We start from the raw sequence: 26,438 nt of genomic DNA on the forward strand, positions 1-26,438 counted from the left end.
TCCAAACAAGTTATGGTATTTTTGTCTAGACTTTAAGTTTTATAAGCACGGGCCCTGGTACAGTCAGACTTACCACACAGCCTATGGCAAACAGACACTTGACTGGTACAATCAGACTTACCACACAGCCTATGGCAAACAGACACTTGACTGGTACAATCAGACTTACCACACAGCCTATGGCAAACAGACACTTGACTGGTACAATCAGACTTACCACACAGCCTATGGCAAACATACACTTGACTGGTACAATCAGACTTACCACACAGCCTATGGCAAACAGACACTTGACTGGTACAATCAGACTTACCACACAGCCTATGGCAAACAGACACTTGACTGGTACAATCAGACTTACCACACAGCCTATGGCAAACAGACACTTGACTGGTACAGTCAGACTTACCACACAGCCTATGGCAAACAGACACTTGACTGGTACAGTCAGACTTACCACACAGCCTATGGCAAACAGACACTTGACTGGTACAGTCAGACTTACCACACAGCCTATGGCAAACAAACACTTGACTGGTACAGTCAAACTTACGACACAGCCTATAGCATACAGACACACAACTGGTACAGTCAGACATACCACACAGCCTATAGCATACAGACACACAACTGGTACATTCAAACTTACCACACAGCCTCTGGCAGACAGACACTTGACTGGTACAGTCAAACTTACCACACAGCCTATTGCAAACAGCAAGAGTGGAAGAGCTGAGAAACCGAGTAGATACTGCCAGCCCAGTGTGGGCATCACAATTAGCGCCAGGGCCACTTCAAAACAAGCTCCAATTGCCCAAAACACCTGAAATATTTAAAGGTGTATTGTCATCTTTTTTTTTCTTTTTTTTTTTCATTTTACAGAAAACAGCCTGTTGAAAACATGTACAGTATGTGAACTGGGTCATAACTAGCATAGATGATGAAGCTGTGCCCTACAACCACCAACCAACACAAAACAAAATCAAAAACAAAAACCTGTAACCCGAGTAATTTTAGGCCTGGTATGACCCTGGTGATCCTGCTGTAAAACAATCCTTGTATAATATCTGCATGTCTATTAAAGACTTTAGAAAGAAAGACATGTTTTATTTAACAATGCACTGCAATGGTTAAGAACCACACCGATATTGAGGGAGGAAACCCGCTGCCGTCACTTCATGGGCTACTCTTTTCGATTAGCAGCAACGGATCTTTTATATGCACTATCAGGCAGTACATACCACAGCCTTTGATATACCAGTCGTGGTGCACTGGCTGGAACAAGAAATAGCCCAATAGGTCCATCAACGAGGATCGATCCCAGACCAACCGTGCATCGAGCGAGTGCTTTACCACTGGGCTATATCACGCCCCCTAAAGACTGGGAGTCAGAATTACCACGTTTGAGATCAATGATTAATTAATCAATGTGCTCTAGTGGTGTTGTTAAACAAAACAAAGGTCAAAGGCTTTAATTAGCATGACTGTTAAGTGTTGGTAGACAAAATGATAAGGAAGTTAACATATATGCCAGGTGCGGATCCAGGATTTTTTAATAGAGGGAGCCCAAAACCTGTTGTTGGTTCCTGATAGGTGGATGCAGTGATGTATCATTTTGAAAATAGCGCCTATGGCAAGCACTGAAATTACACCCGTCCAAACATCTGACACCCATCTTTTAGATAACATCTGACTGTAATAGAAACGGCTCAGTGGGGGCATCTCTAATGGGATAGCGGCACAATCTCTAATGGGGGACACAAACAATATTTTTACCTTTTTTTTTTCTTTTTGTATCTTTATTTATATATAGAGAATACAACAAAACAAAAATTACATTTTTATCCTCAAGTTGGGGGGGGGACACACACACACACACCCCCCCCCCCCACCCCACCCTAGTTCCTACACCCTCTAGCTGAAAATTGCATTAAATATTTCTAACAGTAAATTTTAAAACTTACCTCTATCAGAACAACACAAGTTGCTCTTGATTTGCTTGGCAAGAATTCAGAATACAAGGTAATTCTGTAAAGTAAATATGACTAATATTTCAAACAATGTATTATGGTTATTGTACATTTAGAAACACTTTTTCTCAGTACTGAATGGTACATTTACATAATTCATGTATTACATTACCATAAATAGTGCTAAATTTTGTATACATAGTTGAACTTACAACATCTGTTACTAACATTGTGCAATTATTAATGTATTACATTGTTTTTATATGTCATTGCACTGGAAACACTATACTAGCTGCTCTTGTTTCATATTACAATCCATAATAGTAGGCATGCAGATTTGAGGCTCAACAGCCCAGTAAAACAATGTACAGGGTCCAGATAAAAACATCAAATTCAGTCCACAAGTTGCACAGTGCCACTATTTTCAACTTTTAATATGAACCACTTGCCCAAATAACATTATGGTGGCTTATTTGGATTTTCAAGATGGCCACCACAAAAAAGCCTATTAGTACTAATATCTCAGCACCCATGCCGCCTAGGATTGCAATTCTTTGGTTTAAACTAACATTTTTAGGGGCAAGAAATGCAATGATATAATTACAAATATTACTAGCTAGATTTGTATTGAAGGAACAAAAAATAGAGAAATATTATTGAGGAAAACAAATATCTATTGTGCATTACCAGCTTCTTGCTGTATTATCATTGTGTTTTAGATAGTCTTTAAGAAGAAAACTGTACAAAGAAAAAAAAGAAATGTTTTGTTTAAACGATGTACAAAAGACTATGGCTTTGAAAATATGGTTCAGGGCCCCGTTCCACGAAGCGATCTTGGCCCTAAGATTACCTTAAGCACATAGATACCCTATGCACATAAGTTGATCTTAGGGCTAAGATCGCTTTGTGGAACGGGGCCCTGAACCACGGAGATAATTAAAGAGGAAACCAACTGTCGGGTCTCCATGGATTACCCTTTTTGATATATAATCAATTAATTTCAGTACACTCCAGTGCAGCACATCTGTTACCGTATCACATCAGACTTGAGACTACACTTAACGATTCACTTCCATTTGGATAAAATGCCATTTGGTCAAACAATAAAATAAATAATACATCCATTTAGACCAGTCAACATTTTTTTAACAGAATAATTTAACAAGAAAGTTATAACAATAACATGTTATAAAACTATTAGAAAATATCACATTTTAATGAACATTTTAGCGAATAATACTCGAGGAATAGTTTGAAAGTTTGAATGTCATTGTGTGATTAGTGTCAATGTTATCCACGTTTAATATTAATATGAGTTAATATAGTACCGGAATACACCTTGCTTAACATCATTATTAATCAAGGCATTTTAAACAAATGCAAAATAAATCAGAGACATCTCATTTAATATATTAGTTAATATAACTGAACACTTTACCTATTTTACTATTATTACTAATATACCCAAACGAATAGAAGCTTGGCTGTGTAATTTTAAGCAAATCCGTTTATTAAGCACCCAAACGTCCCAAGTAAAGATTGTACCGACTTGTCCATTATTATGCAGGTAATGTTATGATCTTATCTTTTAGACCAGTTGCAATGGAGACGTAGACGTAATGGGATGACATCCACTTAACTTACTGCAGATCTTGGAGGTTATACAGGTAGAAAGGCTGTCTTTATCAAAAGTCCATCCCCACCTTCCACCGAGTGGGTGCATTTTGGTAACTGCCCACTGGTAGGCAACCTGAGTGCTACAGTCAGGCATCCTGGTGTAAACTGAAATGGTTTCTATTATCTTCCTCTTGCTTCGCTGACGATTTTCATGTCACTGAATTTATCATACACGATAACTGTAATGTGTTTCAATAGCTGGAGATATAGAGCAACTGTATCTGCTTTGGTGTAAGAGTTGAATGCCATACTGGTAAAGACACAGGTCATATCAGGGTAGAAAGTTCCATGCACATCAGACTGGCCATCTACTTTTTTTCCGAAAACAAGCAAAGTAGTGTTAACATCCTTTGAAGATGTTTGATGAGCAGCAAGGCCAGGGATTTCACTTTAGCCAGGATGCCTGCTTCTTGAATACCTTTTCTTTGCTTTTCTCCCGTGGATGCTTTGATTACTATTCATGATGTATGTGTCCTTTACCAACGCAAGGAGGTCGGTATTGGATGCAATTATGGGTTTCCCTCGAATGTTTGACCCGACATGGGGAATGATTACTCGACAAACACTGTAAGATTCGTGAATTCTGGACTCGGGTGATACTGAGATAGCTCATCTGACAGAGAACACTTGACACAACTCTGTCAATAGTCGCATACCGAAATGGAAGTACTGTGGTTTCACCATTCATCTTATCATCATCCATATAATTATGTTTATGTCAAAACAAAAAAGAAAAAGATGTGACTATCATACTAAAGAAATGTCAGGTTACTGGTAAAAACAAGGTTCTATGAAACTACACTGACATTTCAGGGTTGCAAATTAGCAGTCGCCCGGTCACCCGTGGCGACCTTTATTGGCTAAGGGCGACTAAGAATCTTACAAAGGTAGTGCGTTGGGAGACCATCGATTTTAGTGTCTGGCGAGTATTGTACTAGTTAAAAAAAGAAACACACTGATACTGAATCGAATGCGATAAAACACACAACAACTATGTTGGCACGAACTACTGATCTGGGAGCAGAAGACTTAGAACAGGTTGTATATTTTGACAGTGTCAACATAATGAATAAAGATAAAATTCTTATAAAAATATATTTTAATTTATTAAGTTTTAAACCCGGTATGGTCTCGTATAACATTTTACTGGGGGTAAAAGTTCAGTGTAAATTAAAACAAAAATTCTGTACAAATTACCACCAAACTGCATATGTTAACTCTTTTTTTTTGTGATACAAGTTTTAAGGCAATTGATGGAACAATCTCAATACATGATCAGGGCCGTATCTCTGCACAAAGCAAAGTCGAATGGGCATTTGGCAAAACGGTGGATGATTCCATGGATCTCTATCTAGGAGAACAGCCACACCCCGAGGAAATCATTTGCTGGGAATTTCACCCTTCTTGTATCACCACAAAGTTTATTCCATCACTCTTGTATAGCCACTAAGAGGACTGCCACTCCCAAACCAGTTTACTAAAGCACGCGCAGTTCAACATTTAGCCTATTTCTACTGCATTCTTTTACCCTGTATTAAAAATGGGATTTAATATGTTTAATTTCTTTTTCAATTTTTTTATTATTTGAGTTGGTATGGGTTTAAAACGTAACATGTTTTTATATAAATTTTTACTTTATTCATCGATTTTCTTTAACGCAAACGGTTATTATTCAACAACAAAAAACAACTATAGGTTTAATTTTACCTGTGCAGTTAATTTCCAATGTGATAATTGGAGAGCTAGTCGAATTTGAGAAGGGCGAGTAAGATTTTTCTTCAACTGGCCCTGCTGGCGACCTTAGTTTTCATGTTAATTTTCAACCCTGACATTTTACGTGAGCCAACCAACAAAGGGGAACTTTTTGTATTCCACACTACCAATATTGCCACCATAGACCGCCACAAAGAAAAATAACCATTATGTTTGGTGCCACAGTTATTTGAATATTCGTTCAATGCCACCATGTGACTATGAGGAATCAGACACCACACATTTAATTCATTTGCAGAACGTTATTATGAATGACTGTACCAGCTATCTCGTGCACACTGTTAACACAAATATATATGTTGTCCCAATTGGCAAGTTCCATCATTTGTTTACCTTGGGTAAAACAAATGTGAGAATATGGTTTGCCTGTGGTACAGGTAAATACTTTACATATCATCACATCAATGGTATATATGACATCCTGGGAAGAGACATCCTTGTCACCAGCTTCTTTTCCATAGCTTCACAGAATATAATACTACCTCTGCTTTCTTTGGAAAAAAGGTAAAAGGACCACACGGGGCACATGGGGCACACGGAACTGCTACCCTGATGTGACCAATGTCTTTATCTAACACCTGTGTCATTGCCTTACACCAAAAGTATATCTATATGCAAATGATCCACACTCCAGTTCTTCACTGTAAGTTTTTATAAGACCAGCGACCTGGAACATGTCGACGTAGCAAGGAATATGTTGTACTGCCAGAATGGAACAACAATGAAAACCATTTCATCACCTTAGGATGCCTTACTACAGCACCCACTATTGCTCAACCTGTAATTCATCAGTGGACAGAATTAATAAATTGCATCTACTCCAGAGGGGTGGTGGCGGTCTTTTGATAAAGGCAGTCCTGAGTTCCTATATGCAGTATCAAACCTGTGACCCTCAGATACTGCAGGTCAATTTAAATAGCTAATAATAATAATAATTTTTACAAGAAATAATGAAAACGTTTTGGAAAACAATTGAGCCGTGGGAATCTGTTTCAGCAATCCACATTTTTTCTTCGAAACTGTACGACATATTAAAACTTTCGGCAATTCATGGGTGTTTTTTTTCATAATGCTGTATGTTTCAACTGTAATTTATCATTTGATTTTCAGTTATAATACATGACCAAGAAACTGTATACAAACACTACCGAGGAACATTGAATTTGTTCATGTTTTAATTTTTAAATAAAAAAACGTTAAACGTTGGGTTAAACACATAGGCAAAAGGGGCACCACGTGGCAGATATTTAAAAGGGCACGGTTATTCATAGCAGTAAATTAACTGGCATTGTTTAGGCATCACAGCAAAGACACAAGGAAGTACGGCAACTGCTGTGGAGTCGTCATGAATTTCGAACCCTGATTTTTAATTTTGAAAAATGAGGTAAAATGAAAAAATTATATTTTCAACATCAATAACTAACTCAGCTGCCCAGATAGCTGAGGTGTGTGCCCAGGACAGCATGCTTGAACCTTAATTGGATAGAAGCAAGGAAATAAGTTGCATTGAAGTTAAAATAAATTGGTATCACCTGGGCAGGTAAAATTTCATTGCGTTTGTTTTTAGTCAAATGTTTGTAGTTAATAAATTAATGCGATAGACTTTTGTAAGGAGTAGCTTTTTGATGGATATCACTCCATAAATATAATGAGGCGAGGACAAATTCTTGTCAAATATTTTTGGGTAGGGGAAACAAAATGTATTATAACTTTGCAACCAATCAATATATCCGCACAAATTACCACTCAAACTGTTGATATTAAACCCTTCTAGAAAACAATATAAAATATGAACAAATTGGATTAATAATTAGGTCAAAGGTGTCAAAATTAAATGAAGTAATGAATTATTATTAATATGTTAATTCATGAAATGGAAGGAAATAAATGAATGATTGACTGATTGACTGAGTGACTGAGTGACTGAATGAATGACTGAATGACTGAATGAATGAATATTTAATGACACCCCACCATAAAAAACATTGGCTACTGGGTGTTAGGTTTACAATGTACAAGTTAAGTCAGTTGTATGTTCGAAAAAGTATAAATTGCATTGTTTACAGCAGCATGTATCTTTTATTACAGGTATTAGATAAGACCGAAACTTTCACTGCATGACAATTATTAAATAAGTATGCAATGTCATTGAAAACTAATTTCATGTAACTTACGCTTGAGGAGCACCTCCAATACCAAATCCAACCAACCCTCGTAAAATGAGAATCCAGATATAGCTAGGTGATGCCGCACTCAGAATCCCATAGTAGAAAGTGAACAATGAACACAGAACAAGTGCCTACAACAGAAAAATAACAACATACACAGAAAACAGATAAAACTTGACAAATTAAAGTTAACAGGTGAAACTTGACAAATTAAAGTTAACAGGTGAAACTTGACAAAATAAAGTGAACAGGTGAAACTTGACAAATTAAAGTTAACAGGTGAAACTTGACAAATTAAAGTTAACAGGTGAAACTTGACAAAATAAAGTTAACAGGTGAAACTTGACAAATTAAAGTTAAACTTGACAAATTAAAGAACAGGTGAAACTTGACAAATTAAAGTTAACAGGTGAAACTTGACAAATTAAAGTTAACAGGTGAAACTTGACAAATTAAAGTTAACAGGTGAAACTTGACAAATTAAAGTTAACAGGTGAAACTTGACAAATTAAAGTTAACAGGTGAAACTTGACAAATTAAAGTTAACAGGTGAAACTTGACAAATTAAAGTTAACAGGTGAAACTTGACAAAATAAAGTTAACAGGTGAAACTTGACAAATTAAAGTTAACAGGTGAAACTTGACAAATTAAAGTTAACAGGTGAAACTTGACAAATTGAAGTTAACAGGTGACAGGTGAAACTTGACGCATTAAAGTTAACAGGTGAAACTTGACACATTAAAGTTAACAGGTGAAACTTGACAAGTTAAAGTTAAAAGGTGAAACTTAACACATTAAAGTTAACAGGTGAAACTTGACACATTAAAGTTAACAGGTGAAACTTGACACATTAAAGTTAACAGGTGAAACTTGATGCATTAAAGTTAACAGATGAAACTTGACAAAATAAAGTTAAAAGGTGAAACTTGACAAATTAAAGTTAACAGGTAAAACTTGACAAAATAAAGTTAAAAGGTAAAACTTGACAAATTAAAGTTAACAGGTAAAACTTGACAAATTAAAGTTAATGAGTGAAACTTGACAAATAAAAGTTGATGGGTGAAACTTGACAAATTAAAGTTGTTTTTATATCACAGAAAAAAAGAGATAAATTATAAGATGTAAAGTAAGAAAATGTGTTTTACTTTTAGACTACACTAAAATAACAATCAACAAGAATGTAAATATTAAAATACTTAGGACAGTGTTAAAAATAGTGTTTAATAATATTTTTGAGAATATAAATTCTTCCTCCTTTTTAACATTATATATGACTTTTATACATACATGTATGAAAAGTGACCATCCACCAAGTCACTACCAAAATGGCACAATAAACTAGGTTTTTGTAACTCATTCATTCCCATGAACCAGTGTCCGGAGAATAAATCACTTAGGCTACGTCTAACGAACAATCTGAATAGATCAGGCCCTTTTAAGGGCCCCTATGGGCAATCTAGGGAGACACATCAACACCAGCTAGATCCAATTAACGAGCTACTCTCGGCTTACTCATTTTTAAAACTATACATAGCTCCCTATCTTTATCTTTTGGCGGACCATTCAAAATTACACCTAACTTCCTTCCTGCAACCCACCCCACCCTTTTCCTGTCCAGGACAGGCGTGCGCTACAACAACTTGTTCTGAATGTGCATGTTAAACACTCTCACCTGACCTGACCTGACCTAACGAACAGTTGCAAGAGATCTTTTATATGCCCTCTGGCACGGCTCACCCTGTCCATTGCCACATTAGCCAATTGCTAAGTTTTATACAATGTGGCTTCAAAATTTAGTGTTTGGCTAACAAAATGTTCTTTAAATTAACCACATTTTAAACATTGCCAAGGAAATGCTCTACATACACATGTATATTAATAACTGGCTAAACCAAATTTTGCTCCGGTGTGAGCCCTGCCCTGGTATGATATGGGGAACCGATTGGGATGGGATAAAATCTCACCAGATCAATTCTACAATCTAGGGGGCGGGACACAGCCCAGTGGTAAAGCGCTCTCTTGATGTGTGGTCAATTCGGGATCAATCACCGTCGGTGGGCCCATTGGGCTATTTCTCATTCCAGCCAGTGCACCACAACTGGTATATCAAAGGCCATGGTATTTGCTGTCCTGTCTGTAGGATAGTTCATATAAAAGATCCCTTGCCACTAATGGGAAAATCTAGTGGATTTTCTCTCTAAGACTATACGTCAAAATTACCACATCTGACATCCAATGGCCAATGATTAAATCAATGTGCTCTAGTGGTGTTGTTAAACTATTTTTTTTCCACAACCCATTGCACTTCAGCCCAATGCAGCTGACCTACATGCAGCTCTTACATACTTTTAGTTCATGCTTACTAATTTTTTAACATAGAACTTATTTCTAAAAACATTTACAGATCATAAATAAGGAACTCTGAAGCTAAACAAGTAGGCTACATAAAACTATACACAATTTTCAAAAAGAGAGAAAGGTTTGTGCATACTTACAACCCTTCTTCCATACTTATCACAGATGGTGCCCCAAATACTGGAACTCGTCATCATTCCAAGGAATACAACCTTAAAACAGAAAGAACAAAAGTAAGATCCCAGTATGCATGAATGCATGAAAGTGACAAAATAACAAAATAACATTCTCTTCATTGCTAACATAATCTAACTGAATGTTCTCCCTGTACTGTCAGTGAAAGTGATAAACTTATAGCACTATTTCCCCAATGTGGTGTTTAACGTGCTCATTTCCATACTTGATTGAAAAACATGGGAGGGAGAGGAAGGAAATGTTTTATTTAACGACGCACTCAACACATTTTATTTACGGTTATATATGGTTAAGGACCACACAGATACTGAGAGAGGAAACCCACTGTCGCCACTTCATGGGCTACTCTTTTTGATTAGCAGCAAGGGATCTTATACATGCACCATCCCACAGACAGGATAGCACATACCACGGCCTTTGATATACCAGTCGTGGTGCACTGGCTGTGACAAGAAATAGCTTTATGGGTCCACCGACAGGGATCGATCCCAGACCGACCGCGCATAAAGCGAACGCTTTACTACTGGGCTATGTCCCGCCCTCTGGGAGGGAGAGAGTTTAACGTTTTTGTTTTGTTTAACAACACCACAAGAGCACAAAGATTTACTTAATCATTGGTTATTGAAATGAATGAATGAATGAATGAATGTTTAAAGACACCCCAGCACGAAAAATACATCGGCTATTGGGTGTCAAACATTTGGTTATTTTGACATATAGTCTTAGAGAGAAAACCCACTACGTTGTTTCATTAGTAGCATGGGATCTTTTACATGCATCATCCCACAGACAGGACGATACATACCACAGCCTTTGATATGCCAATCAAATGTAGTGGCTGGAACGAGAAATAGCCCAATGGACCCACCAACATGAATCGATCCTAGATCGACCGCGCATCAAAGAAATAATTTCCCACTGGGCTATGTCCCTCTCCTTGGGAGGGAGAAAGAAAATCTGTTACACCGTACAGCCTACTTCTTTCAAAAAGCTGTAGGAGATCTTTTATATGCATTTTTCACTATACGGGACAGTATATACCATGACTTTTGATGTACCAGTGGCGAGGATGGTGGGTGGGTTTCTGGGGTCAAACACCCCTGCTCAAAAGATATTTTATTTTTGGGAAGCATGACCTGCATCCCCTCTAATAACTTCCCTTGCCACAGTCTAGACTTCCTTAGATGCATACCGTAGTAATGAAAGCCTCTTGGTAACCTTCGAGCTGCCACTGACAGTGCAGTGCGGGAGACAGAATGGACAGCAACATCATCTCCATGGCATCAGCCATCTGAAAATATAAATCTTATAATTGCTGAAATGTATACACAGGTATAGCAAGGAAGGTACATTTACATGTCTATAAAATATTCTCTTTATGTTCTCTTACTCTTACTCATAAAATGTAAAAAAAATAGAAAAAGAGAGAAACTTTGACAAAGAGTAAAACCAACTTATTTTATTATCTGTTTTGTTTTCTTCAAAATAATGTAGAAATAGGTGATATTACATGTAGAATGAAAATTCTGAAGTAGCAAAACATAAGTAGTAAATTTGAAACCATACTGAAAAGATTTTAAAAGTTAAAAGTTAAAGTTTGTTTTGTTTAACAACACCACTAGAGCACATTGGCTATTGGATGTCAAACATTTGGCAATTCTGATTAATATGTAGTCATCAGAGGAAACCTGCTACATTTTTCCTAATGCAGCACGGGATCTTTTATATGCACTTTCCCCACAGAAAGGAAAGCACATACTACGGCCTTTGACCAGGTGTGGTGCACTGGTTGGAACAAGAAAAAACACAATCAGTTGAATGGATCCACCGAGGTGGTTTGATCCTGTGACGCAAGCACCTCAAGCGAGTACTCAACCGACTTAGCCAAATCCGGAAAAGATTTTAAAGGCTGTTCCATAATTTATTACATGAGGTGGTGAGGGATATCATGTAGTTATTATTTGTGTATGCCTAGTGGGTCTGCTTACGTTTTATAGCTAGTTATTTTAAATTACATTTACATTTAAATTACATTTTATTTTGATGATAAATAACACAGGTTGAAATTCCACCTTGCTCAAGAAAATTAGTTTTTCAATATACGGTACTTTCTTGGGGATCATGACACCTATAAACTCTAAACTCTTTCTGATAAAATGCCTGTGAATTAAAGAAAAAGTCCCCTGCACCATGAATTTTTATAAATTCTGAACAAGTTTTTCTAACATCATATCACACTGACCCATGCTAATCCAGTTAAGATGGACAATTTAATCTGGAACTTTCCAAAACCAATGCTGTCAATAGCTTGCTGGATGGTAAATGTTTCTGAAATAAACAAAATCACAAACATTTGAATAGGATTGTCTGAATGACATGATTTTAATGTACTAATTGTGGATGGATGGATAACATACATGTATTAGCATGCCTATATCCAATTAAACTTCAAGCACCCAATGTGGGAAAATGTCTACAAAATCATAATATATATTTTGTCATGATGGACAGTTAGTAATTAAGACTTCATGTTTTCTAAACATGCTATGTCTCTCTATATATATAGCCAACCTATATAACACTACAGCACATTTTAAGCCACTGCTATTTAATGTCTAACATCAGTCCTTCATGTTTAAAAATATCAGGTCAATGATAAATCATTTTCTCTCATCCTCAGGTATATGGAACAAAGCTATCCCATGAAAAAAAGCCATGTAAGAAATTTCTATCTTACATGGGATATCACGCGCTTGCGTTTAACATGATGTCGGTGGTAATATATGATGTCATATTAATGTGAGGTGGTGACGTGAGGTCATTAGACACAGTTTTAAATTAATATTTTGTTATTAAAACATTCATTTTAAAAGCTATCTTGTTAATTTGTAGTATTAAATTTTATTTAACACATGAAACAAACACAGTAAATACGATAATGCAGTTTAGTTATGATAAAATGGTCAAATAAAAAAGTTAATTGTTCAGCCATCTTTGTCTGTTCGTGTAAAATAATGTTTTATTTACCGAATGAATGAGAGAAAAAGACTCCATCATATGTGGTCATGTGGGATAGAAAAAGTACACCCTCGGTGGTGAAAATTTCGACCATGTCGAAATTTTCACCACCTTGGGTGTACTTTTGCTATCACACATGATCGCATATGATGGAGTCTTATAATCATCGGACATTACAGGCGAATGATTTGTGTTCCATAGGAAAGATATAGGAAGGAAGGACAGGTTTTATTTAACGACGCACTCAACATATTTTATTTATGGATATGGCGTCATACATATGATTAAGGACCACACAGATATTGAGAGAGGAAACCTGCTGTCGTCACTTCATGGGCTACTCTTTTCAATTAGCAGCAAGTGATCTTTTATATGCACCACCTCAGACAGGATAGTACATACCATGGCCTTTGTTACACCAGTTGTGGAGCACTGACTGGAACAAGAAATAGCCCAATGGGTCCATCGACGGGGATCGATCCGAGACCGACCACACATCAAACAAACATTATACCACTGGGCTACATCCTGCCCAGGAAAGATATAGAGTCAAACTTGTACATATTGATACAAAGATTGATACAGTCACTGGATCAATATGTATACATGTAATTCAAACACTGGGGTTGGATGGGGTTAACACAGCTTCTTTTCAAATAGCCAGCGGAAGGCATGATGATACCATGTTTTTAGGTGGACAATATAAAACGATTGTGAGATCAAATTAATGTGCGCTTGGGCAAACAAGCGTGCGCCACAGATGTGAAGAACTGTAACATATGGCAGCACAAAATATTGGCTGGGGTTAAAGCAGCTTTTTGTAAAACAAAAACTAGTAGGTGTGCTGATACCATGTTTTTAGGTGGACAATATAAAACGATTGTGAGATCAAATTAATGTGCGCTTGGGCATACAAGCGTGCACCACAGATGTGAAGGACTGTAACATATGGCAGCACAAAAAAATACTTTAGTTATTGGATGAGAGTGATGAAGTGAAGAAAGATGATGCTACCACATACATGTAGGCTACTCCTACCAAATAATTATCATAGTTTAACACCCAACAGCTGATGTATTTTTCGTGCTGGGGTGTCATTAAACATCTATTCTATTCTATTCTCTTACCAAATAAGCAACAAGAACTCCACAGAATCAAATTTATCGCCTACCATAAACTTTTAGTGCATACTGATGAACATTCAACCATACACCACCAGGAATTTCCCTAGGGCCGTTAGGCATAGCGGCCCGACACACCTTGGTCCATAAAGTAAGCGCTCTGATGGCGTGGAAGTGCCTTAAATCAATTGCCACTACGCCTTGATTTGATGTGCTTTAGAAAAACAATTACCACAAGTGGTAGTGCCAGTCAATTATCTCTTGCAAACAACTTGTGTACCAGTATATCAAGCACACCTAATAACTATGATAGGTAAAACACTTCCCAAATACCTAACAATGGACCAGTTGTTTGCTCACAATTGGTGTTTGGTAATTTTAACACATCTACTGGGACCTCTAATCCATCAGGAAGGCTTTACGCATAACGGGAATCCTGTGCCGATTGACAGAATCAATTGTACCATTTAACTGAATAAACGATAGGTGAAGCACTTTTTAAAAGTACAGTTAAGTTGGCAGTCAATCGTTTCTATCCTGACACCCACTTCCCAAAACACACACACACTGAAAACATCGATCTGTGTAAGTCTGCCCATTCGACATCAAAGGAAACGGACCTCAGCGAATACAAAACCTTTGATTTTGATTATTATGTCCAATTTAAAATAAAAAAAATTGTCTGTTTGATACATACAAGAAAAGTTATATTTTATTTCAGCAATAAAAACATTTATTTAATTTTTTATGGTGTCGGCAATACCCTCCTGGAAAAAAATAACTTATTTGGTGCCAAGTATGTCACGTGATCAGAACGGTCATTCTATCTTTTGTGTCCATTCACTGTCGTCTGATATTGTGTCATCATTTGTAGATTTCATTTGTAACTGATTATTTTTACTTCCTGTCATTTGTTTATTCAGTAATTCTTAATAAAAGATTAGACACTTTTTTATTTTAGGAATATGACCACTTATAATACCCCCCCCCCCCCCACACACACACACAGTTGTGTTTAGCATTACAACTAATATATATCTTGGGTGCCAAATAATATTTACACCGCCTTTATAAAAATGAAACTACTTTCATCAGCCAGCGATATCAAAGCGATTGATTCGAATGAACAAAATAGAAAATAAAAACGTCAGAGCAGTGTTATCCTACATATGGGGATCCTATTTAAAAAAAAAATCCAGATATTTGAGATAACTTGAAATTTTTATTAAAATATAATATTACAACTAATCAATTCACCAAAATGAATGCCTGTGAATGACAAGACTAACATTATCTCCTGTTCAATTACATAAAATACATCGTACCAATCTTTTCTGTAGCAGATACAAGCACTGAATCATGGGACACTCGCTAACAAGGAAATGGTTTATTTTATTTACCGACGCACTCAACACATTTTATTTATGGTTACATGGCGTCAGACATATGGTTAAGGACCACACAGATATTGAGAGAGGAAACCCGCTGTTGCCACTTTATGAGCCACTCTTTTTGATTAGCAGCAAGGGATCTTTTATATGCACCATCCCACAGACAGGATAGTTCATACCACGGCCTTTGTTACACCAGTTGTGGAACACTGGTGGGAACGAGAAATTGGCACACCGATGGGAATTGATCCTAGATCGATCACGCATCAGGCGAGCGGTGTACCACTGAGCTACATCCCGTCCATTCCTTATCCATTAAGGTCCATCAATCATAATATGCCTCATCTGCAGTGTACATCAAGCAAGCAGTCTGCCACTGAGCTACGTCCTGCCCATTCCTTATCCATTAAGGTCCATCAATCATAATATGCCTCATCTGCAGTGTACATCAAGCAAGCAGTCTGCCACTGAGCTACGTCCTGCCCATTCCTCATCCATTAAGGTCCATCAATCATAATATGCCTCATCTGCAGTGTACATCAAGCAAGCAGTCTGCCACTGGGCTACGTCCTGCCCATTCCTCATCCATTAAGGTCCATCAATCATAATATGCCTCATCTGCAGTGTACATCAAGCAAGCAGTCTGCCACTGAGCTACGTCCTGCCCATTCCTTATCCATTAAGGTCCATCAATCATAATATGCCTCATCTGCAGTGTACATCAAGCAAGCAGTCTGCCACTGAGCTACGTCCTGCCCATTCCTCATCCATTAAGGTCCATCAATCATAATATGCCTCATCTGCAGTGTACATCAAGCAAGCAGTCTGCCACTGGGCTACGTCCTGCCCATTCCTCATCCATTAAGGTCCATCAATCATAATATGCCTCATCTGCAGTGTACATCAAGCAAGCAGTCTGCCACTGGGCTACGTCCTGCCCATTCCTCATCCATTAAGGTCCATCAATCATAATATGCCTCATCTGCAGTGTACATCAAGCAAGCAGTCTGCCACTGAGCTACGTCCTGCCCATTCCTCATCCATTAAGGTCCATCAATCATAATATGCCTCATCTGCAGTGTACATCAAGCAAGCAGTCTGCCACTGAGCTACGTCCTGCCCATTCCTCATCCATTAAGGTCCATCAATCATAATATGCCTCATCTGCAGTGTACATCAAGCAAGCAGTCTGCCACTGGGCTACGTCCTGCCCATTCCTCATCCATTAAGGTCCATCAATCATAATATGCCTCATCTGCAGTGTACATCAAGCAAGCAGTCTGCCACTGAGCTACGTCCTGCCCATTCCTCATCCATTAAGGTCCATCAATCATAATATGCCTCATCTGCAGTGTACATCAAGCAAGCAGTCTGCCACTGAGCTACGTCCTGCCCATTCCTCATCCATTAAGGTCCATCAATCATAATATGCCTCATCTGCAGTGTACATCAAGCAAGCAGTCTGCCACTGAGCTACGTCCTGCCCATTCCTCATCCATTAAGGTCCATCAATCATAATATGCCTCATCTGCAGTGTACATCAAGCAAGCAGTCTGCCACTGGGCTACGTCCTGCCCATTCCTCATCCATTAAGGTCCATCAATCATAATATGCCTCATCTGCAGTGTACATCAAGCAAGCAGTCTGCCACTGAGCTACGTCCTGCCCATTCCTCATCCATTAAGGTCCATCAATCATAATATGCCTCATCTGCAGTGTACATCAAGCAAGCAGTCTGCCACTGAGCTACGTCCTGCCCATTCCTCATCCATTAAGGTCCATCAATCATAATATGCCTCATCTGCAGTGTACATCAAGCAAGCAGTCTGCCACTGAGCTACGTCCTGCCCATTCCTCATCCATTAAGGTCCATCAATCATAATATGCCTCATCTGCAGTGTACATCAAGCAAGCAGTCTGCCACTGGGCTACGTCCTGCCCATTCCTCATCCATTAAGGTCCATCAATCATAATATGCCTCATCTGCAGTGTACATCAAGCAAGCAGTCTGCCACTGGGCTACGTCCTGCCCATTCCTCATCCATTAAGGTCCATCAATCATAATATGCCTCATCTGCAGTGTACATCAAGCAAGCAGTCTGCCACTGGGCTACGTCCTGCCCATTCCTCATCCATTAAGGTCCATCAATCATAATATGCCTCATCTGCAGTGTACATCAAGCAAGCAGTCTGCCACTGGGCTACGTCCTGCCCATTCCTCATCCATTAAGGACCATCAATCATAATATGCCTCATCTGCAGTGTACATCAAGCAAGCAGTCTGCCACTGGGCTACGTCCTGCCCATTCCTCATCCATTAAGGTCCATCAATCATAATATGCCTCATCTGCAGTGTACATCAAGCAAGCAGTCTGCCACTGGGCTACGTCCTGCCCATTCCTCATCCATTAAGGTCCATCAATCATAATATGCCTCATCTGCAGTGTACATCAAGCAAGCAGTCTGCCACTGGGCTACGTCCTGCCCATTCCTCATCCATTAAGGTCCATCAATCATAATATGCCTCATCTGCAGTGTACATCAAGCAAGCAGTCTGCCACTGGGCTACGTCCTGCCCATTCCTCATCCATTAAGGTCCATCAATCATAATATGCCTCATCTGCAGTGTACATCAAGCAAGCAGTCTGCCACTGGGCTACGTCCTGCCCATTCCTCATCCATTAAGGTCCATCAATCATAATATGCCTCATCTGCAGTGTACATCAAGCAAGCAGTCTGCCACTGGGCTATATCTGCCTCTCAAACAAAGGCATTCTAATAACTTTAAAACATTAAAAATGGATGTAAATTTTTGGAAGTCACGAAGACTGGTGCTTGTGCTAGCTTGTTATCTCGACTGGTTTTTGCGTCTAACGGTAAACTAAGGTGAAAAGATAGTAAACAATGGAAACAAGTCAATCATTTGTTCAGAGCTCAAAATAGGAAGTAAATTTTGGCCTGCTGTTATATTTTTTTTAAATAGCAGGCCAAAAGAAATATGGACGGATAAGAAAAAAGATGGCCTGCTGAAAAAGACAGTACATGGTGAAGGGAGGGTTTGGGATAATATTTGGAAATTAGGACTTTTAAATTATATTTTACAGCATTATAGAATTAAAATAAAACACAATTATAAGCTAGATAGCAGAGTAGATAACCACACATAAATTTGTCTCTTGAAAAATCATTTGTGATTCTTTGGTGTTTTTAGCAGATGGATTTCTATTTGACCTGATAGATATAAAAAAATTACTGCTTTTCACTTTTGCTATTTCGAGCCCTGTTGTACCTTCAGCAGGATCCATGTGTTTGTGCTTGCTAGACTGGTTTTTTTTTACGTATCATTAAACTAATGTGACAAGATAGAAAACAATGTAAACCAGTCAATCTGTTGTACCTTCAGCAGAACCCATGTGTTTGTTATCTAGACTGGTTTTTGCGTCTAACAGTAAACTAATGTGATAAGATAGAAAACAATGTAAACCAGTCAATCTGTTGTACCTTCAGCAGGACCTGTGTGTTTGTTATCTAGACTGGTTTTTTAAGTCACATTAAACTAATGTGACAAGATAGAAAATTAAAATTAACGTTTGTTTTGTTTAATGACACCACTAGAGTACACTGATTTATTAATCATCGGCTATTGGATGTCAAACATTTGGTAATTCTGACATTAGTCTTAGAGAAGAAAACCACTATATTTTTCCATTAGTAGTAAGGGATTTTTTATATTATGCACCATCCCACAGACAGGACAGTACATACGATAGCCTTTGATGTACCAGTCGTGGTGTACTGGCAGCAACGAGAAACAACCTAATGAGCCCACCTTGTGCTTGCTATCTAGACTGGTTTTTGTGGCCATCATTAAAGGTACAGACCCTGGTTTTTAAACACTAAGGCATATTTTTCACCTAGACCCTAGTTTCAACCCGTAAAAATGGACAGTAAGTTTGGTTAATTTACAAACCTGTAACAAATTTGGATACAACAGAGTGAAACAAGAGTTTGTTATGGTGACATACTCATACAAATAGAATAAAACGAGACTCCATAATTATTACTTCTGAGACGCACGTGCATTTTTAAAAAATATGAAAAATGTATTTTGTGGTAGTAGAAACACCAGGGAGACCAGAAACACTTCTGATGTATGGAAATGGATAATCTAAACAATAAAATATAAGTAATGTTTGATTTCAGTGATCATAAACGGCTCTAATAGTGAAATATATGCCTTAGTGTTTAAAAACTAGGGTATGTCCCTTTAAACTAATGTGTTAAGATAGAAAACAATGTAAACCAGTCAATCTGTTGTACCTTCAGCAGGACCCATGTGTTTGTTATCTAGACTGGTTTTTGCGCCCAAAATTAAACTAATGTGATAAGATCGAAAACAATGTAAACCAGTCAAATTGTTGTACCTTCGGCAGGTTCAGCTGGCCGGGAAGGGTCTCCTGACGTCTGGGGCGCCGACTGTCTGGACGTTGGTCCGAGTTGCATGTCAGTAATGTCCATGTCCGTGTGTGTCTCCCCATCGATGTCTTCATACAGACCATCTCCATGGTTGAACTTTATCAGCTTCGTAAACATTGTCCTTCAGCCACACGTGCACCCTGTAGAAATCAACATTTATCAGTATTTATCCTGCAACCAATGTTTCTAGTGACAGAATATGATGACGGATAAAGCAAAGTCATATCCTGCAGGATATGACTTTTGACGTCACTCATGTGACGTCACACGCATTGCTACATTACAAAATCGCTCAAATAACAGAAATAATAGCTTTTCCTCTTTATTTTTATGGTCTGCAGGATAAAGATAATAACTAGTTAATTACATCGGATATCTACTTTATCCTGTTCAGGCCAAATGAGAAATTCCGCTCAGCAGAGCCTCGCAGGATTTTTTTCTCATTCTTACCATCACAGGATAAAGCAGATATCTGACGTCAATAACTAGTTATTCTCTATTTAATATAATCTAAATGGTTTTATGGTATATTTAATGTCACTGTTTAGTGAATTGTTTTTTAAGTAAAGCTTTATTTTGTAAAACAGTTGGGGTTTTTAATTCACGTTATTGTTATGTTCAACTGCAGTCATACCAGTATATATAATCTATAACATTTAGAACTATAGCTCATATCTGTATAAATGGTTAGAATGGCCAATGCCTACTAAGGTTAGAATGGCCAATGCCTGCGAAGGTTAGAATGGCCAATGCGTCCTAAGGTTAGAATGGCCAATGCCTGCGAAGGTTAGAATGGCCAATGCCTGTGAAGGTTAGAATGGCCAATGCCTGCGAAGGTTATAATGGCCAATGCCTGCGAAGGTTAGAATGGCCAATGCCTGCGAAGGTTAGAATGGCCAATGCCTGCGAAGGTTAGAATGGCCAATGCCTGCGAAGGTTATAATGGCCAATGCCTGCGAAGGTTAGAATGGCCAATGCCTGCGAAGGTTAGAATGGCCAATGCCTGCGAAGGTTAGAATGGCCAATGCCTGCGAAGGTTAGAATGGCCAATGCCTGTGAAGGTTAGAATGGCCAATGTCTGCTAAGCGCCAATGCCTGCGAAGGTTAGAATGGCCAATGACTGCGAAGGTTAGAATGGCCAATGACTGCGAAGGTTAGAATGGCCAATGACTGCTAAGGTTAGAATTGCCAATGACTGCGAAGGTTAGAATGGCCAATGCCTGCGAAGGTTAGAATGGCCAATGCCTGCGAAGGTTAGAATGGCCAATGCCTGTGAAGGTTAGAATGGCCAATGCCTGCGAAGGTTAGAATGGCCAATGCCTGTGAAGGTTAGAATGGCCAATGTCTGCTAAGCGCCAATGCCTGCGAAGGTTAGAATGGCCAATGACTGCGAAGGTTAGAATGGCCAATGACTGCGAAGGTTAGAATAGCCAATGCCTGCAAAGGTTAGAATGGCCAATGCCTGCGAAGGTTAGAATGGCCAATGGCCAATGCCTGCGAAGGTTAGAATGGCCAATGCCTGCGAAGGTTAGAATGGCCAATGCGTCCTAAGGTTAGAATGGCCAATGCCTGCGAAGGTTAGAATGGCCAATGACTGCGAAGGTTAGAATGGCCAATGCCTGCGAAGGTTAGAATGGCCAATGCCTGCGAAGGTTAGAATGGCCAATGCGTCCTAAGGTTAGAATGGCCAATGCCTGCGAAGGTTAGAATGGCCAATGACTGCGAAGGTTAGAATGGCCAATGCCTGCGAAGGTTAGAATGGCCAATGCCTGTGAAGGTTAGAATGGCCAATGCCTGTGAAGGTTAGAATGGCCAATGCCTGCAAAGGTTAGAATGGCCAATGCCTGCGAAGGTTAGAATGGCCAATGCCTGCGAAGGTTAGAATGGCCAATGCCTGTGAAGGTTAGAATGGCCAATGCCTGCGAAGGTTAGAATGGCCAATGCCTGTGAAGGTTAGAATGGCCATTGCCTGCTAAGGTTATAATGGCCAATGCCTGCTAAGGTTAGAATGGCTAATGCCTGCGAAGGTTATAATAGCCAATGCCTGTGAAGGTTAGAATGGCCAATGCGTGCGAAGGTTAGATATTTAAAAAGGGACCATAAAAAATGTCCGGTTTTGAGAAAATTCCGGTTTACAGAGGGTCCGGTTTTGAGAGGTTTCAGTGTATTAAGATAGGTAATAGATTGGCATTTTATAAAACATGGTGTGAGCTTGAACTATTTTTCATAAATGATTTAGTTGATAATGAGGGAGACAATATAACCTAAATGTAAATTATTTACTGTATTATGAACTATTGGAAGGAAGGAAATGTTTTTATTTAACGACACACTCAACACATTTTATTTACGATTATATGGTGTCGGACATATGGTTAAGGACCACACAGATATTGAGAGAGGAAACCTGCTGTTGCCACTTCATGGGCTACTCTTTTTGATTAGCAGCAAGGGATCTTTTATATGCATCATCCCACAGACAGGATAGCACATACCATGGCCTTTGATATACCAGTCGTGGTGCACTGGCTGGAGCGAGAAATAGCCCAATGGGTCCACCGATGGGGATCGATCCCAGACTGATCGTACATCAAGCGAACGCTTGACCACTGGGCTAAGTCCCGCCCTATGAACTATTGGATGCAATACCAAAGAGAAATGCTAACAAACTTATGCAAATACATAATTTAAATATAAATTTATTGAAAAAATATGATAAAGTAACAAAGAAATTTTATAAATTGGCCATATTAGATAAAAATTACAAACAGAAATTACAGATAAAGATTTGGAAAATATTTATAATATTCCTTTTAAAACAACAGATGACTGAAAATTACAATCCCTTCAGTTCAAAATAAATCATAGAACATATTATACAAACAGCAAATTGATGCAGTGTAATATATATGAAACTGAACAATGTACTTTTTGTGGAGACACAAAAGAGACATTAATTCATTTAGTTGCTGAATGTCAGTGAGTTCGAACTGTTTGGTTTGGATTTTGCTGAATGTCAGTGTGTTCGAACTGTTTGGTTTGGGTTGTTTGAGGCATTGAAAACAAGATGTAATATGACTATACCTTATAAAACCGATACTCTTTTGTTCAGCATTTTTATTTATTTTCCAAAATCTGACATTAACTTGTGTTTATTGTTAACAAAACAATATATACATATATGTAGAATGAAAACAGTGTTACCAAATGTGAAAACATGTTTAGAATATATTATGTTTCATAAACAAATAGAATTATAATCATTATATTTATACCCTCTGGCGAAGGCTTCTAGAATAAGAAAAAGATGCGAAAATATTGAGCAGGCTTTATTTTCATAAATGTATCGAGCATTACATACATGTAAGTCTGTATAATATTCATGAATATATATTTTGTTTTAATGTGACAATTATAGTTTTGTCTAGATGTACTGTATATACACATGTATTTAAATATGTAAATGCAAGATCGAATAAAATTTTTAAAAAAACCCCAAAAAAAACCCAAACATTTATTAGCACTTGTTGATAAAAGTATAAAAATCCTCGGTAAGCCTCGTTTTTCATACTTTTATCAACTCGTGCTGATAAATTATGATATCACAAGACACTCGGGGAGTATTCTCTATATATAGCCACTTCTAATGAAATAAAACTCCTTCATAGGAAAAAGTCAGGATGTTCATATTTACAAAATAGATTTAAACGCAACATTTGACAACTTTTTTTTCACTAGCCGTCGGGCATGGTAATAATAGTTATTTACTAGCCCAACATTGAATATCACTAGCCATGGGAGTGGGGCTACCATAATCTAGAAGTCCTATAGTCCAGTCACAGAGGGGTTCTGTGTGCACTTTTGGTTAAATAAAGAATATTACTCTTTTGATTATTGATCTAGAACACATGTATGGAAAGTAAAAACAATCGAATTCAATTCCATAGCGCCTTACGGTACCCCAAAATTTATTTCTAGCAGAAACACCGTCTACATGTATATACACAAAATTTCAGGTGAAGTCCTGAAAACTGTGATGTTGTGATGGTTGTAATATTTCTTAAGTCCAAAGCTCAGCATAACTGTCAAAAAGGGTTAAAACCCCATGAATGTAAAATTGAACCAGGCTGGCTAACTGAGTCTGTAATGTCAACTTGTTACACTGCAGGGACCTGTGATTTTTTCCTAGCAGATACATCCCCATTGACAATCATGTACTCCCTCAAAAAAGGGTGGAACGTAGCCCAGTGGTAAAGCACTCACTTGATGGGCTTTTTCTAGTTCCAGCAGTGCACCACGACTGGTATATCAAAGGCCATGGTATGTGCTATCCTGTCTGTGGAATGGTTTATATAAAAGATCCCTTGCTGCTAATTGAAAGAGAGTAGACCATGAAGTGATGACAGCGGGTTTCCTCTCTCAATATCTGTGTGGTCCTTAACCATATGTCAGATGCCATATAACCATAAATAAAATGTGTTGAGTGCATCGTTAAATAAAACATTTCCTTCCTTCCCTAAAAAAAAAAAAAAAAAACCTAAAAAATTCCATGCCCTAATCATCATACCCATATGGAATCATGGTCTAAAGAAAGAAATGTTTTATATAACGACGCACTCAACACATTTTGTTTACGGTTATATGGCGTCTGACATATGGTTAAGGACCACACAGATATTGAGAGATGAAACCCGCTGTCACCACTTTGTGGTCTACTCTTTTCGTTTAGCAGCAAGGAATCTTTTATATGCACCATCCCACAGACAGGGTAGTACATTCCACAGCCTTTGATATACCAGTCGTGGTGCACTTGCTGGAACAAGAAATAGCCCAATGGGCCCACTGATGGGGATCAATCCCAGACCGACCACGCATCGAGCGAGCGCTTTATCACTGGGCTACATCCCACCCCCGAATCATGGTCTAGTGTTTATAAATGTGTTTATTTGCTGCACAGGTGTTACATCGTGGGTAATGATGTGTGGGCATTACACATCATTATAGATTTAGTTCTGATGCGTATATCCCATATCATTCAATTTGATGGCAGATGTATGAAACTACTCCTGCATTATTTACAAGCCTTAAAGTCCCTGAATAATTGTACAAGGTGTTGGATTGGTATGCATGCATATTCAACTAAATATTTAATGCAAACTACTGTTTAAAGAATAGAAGGAAATGTTTTATTTAACGATACATCAACATATTCTATTTACAGTTATATGGCGTTATAGTTAAGTACCACACAGATATTGAGAGAGGAAACTCACTGTCGCCACTTAATGGGTTACTCTTTTCGATTAGCTGCAAGGGATTTTTATATGCACCATCCCATAGACAGAATGGCATATATACCACAGCCTTTGATATACCAGTCATGGTGCACTGGTTGGAACGAGAAATAGCCCAACGGGGATCGATCCTAGACCGACCATGCATCATGCGAGCATTTCACCACTGCTCTACATCCCGCCCCCATTATACTGCTTATAATCAACAAGTATACATGTATTGCTATATTTAATTAATAAAGCAGTAAACATGTGACGGCTAGGCTATTATATATAATGGGTGTAGTTATTCTGCTCTATCCCACCTCTTGTGAACAGGTTGTTATGTAATACTTGACGCGTCACATCAGGCATTAGTCTTAGAACTGAAGAAACGAATGTACCAGTCTGTTGATTTTTGTGGGATGATGAAACACCCCCGAATCATGGTCTAGTGTTTATAAATGTGTTTATTTGCTGCACAGGTGTTACATCGTGGGTAATGATGTGTGGGCATTACACATCATTATAGATTTAGTTCTGATGCGTATATCCCATATCATTCAATTTGATGGCAGATGTATGAAACTACTCCTGCATTATTTACAAGCCTTAAAGTCCCTGAATAATTGTACAAGGTGTTGGATTGGTATGCATGCATATTCAACTAAATATTTAATGCAAACTACTGTTTAAAGAATAGAAGGAAATGTTTTATTTAACGATACATCAACATATTCTATTTACAGTTATATGGCGTTATAGTTAAGTACCACACAGATATTGAGAGAGGAAACTCACTGTCGCCACTTAATGGGTTACTCTTTTCGATTAGCTGCAAGGGATTTTTATATGCACCATCCCATAGACAGAATGGCATATATACCACAGCCTTTGATATACCAGTCATGATGCACTGGTTGGAAGGAGAAATAGCCCAACGGGGATCGATCCTAGACCGACCATGCATCATGCGAGCATTTCACCACTGCTCTACATCCCGCCCCCATTATACTGCTT

The 26,438-nt window shown here is 38.2% G+C and overlaps 1 protein-coding gene across 1 annotated transcript in view; it reads right to left on the reverse strand.

Annotated features, from left to right (window-relative positions):
- Positions 1-26,438, reverse strand: part of LOC121390136 (synaptic vesicle 2-related protein-like) — a 46,411-nt gene that overhangs the window by 15,379 nt on the left and 4,594 nt on the right. The window contains exons 2-8 of the mRNA XM_041521885.1: positions 20,094-20,285; positions 12,382-12,467; positions 11,332-11,430; positions 10,085-10,156; positions 7,595-7,719; positions 1,965-2,028; positions 698-823 (exon numbers count right to left, since the gene is read on the reverse strand). Of these exons, the coding sequence (XP_041377819.1) occupies positions 698-823; positions 1,965-2,028; positions 7,595-7,719; positions 10,085-10,156; positions 11,332-11,430; positions 12,382-12,467; positions 20,094-20,262 (741 nt within the window). The 5' untranslated portion in view covers positions 20,263-20,285. The remainder of the gene's footprint in view (positions 1-697; positions 824-1,964; positions 2,029-7,594; positions 7,720-10,084; positions 10,157-11,331; positions 11,431-12,381; positions 12,468-20,093; positions 20,286-26,438) is intronic.

The sequence above is a fragment of the Gigantopelta aegis genome, chromosome 3 (genome assembly GCF_016097555.1).
Source record: "Gigantopelta aegis isolate Gae_Host chromosome 3, Gae_host_genome, whole genome shotgun sequence".
Lineage (NCBI taxonomy): Eukaryota > Metazoa > Mollusca > Gastropoda > Neomphalida > Peltospiridae > Gigantopelta > Gigantopelta aegis.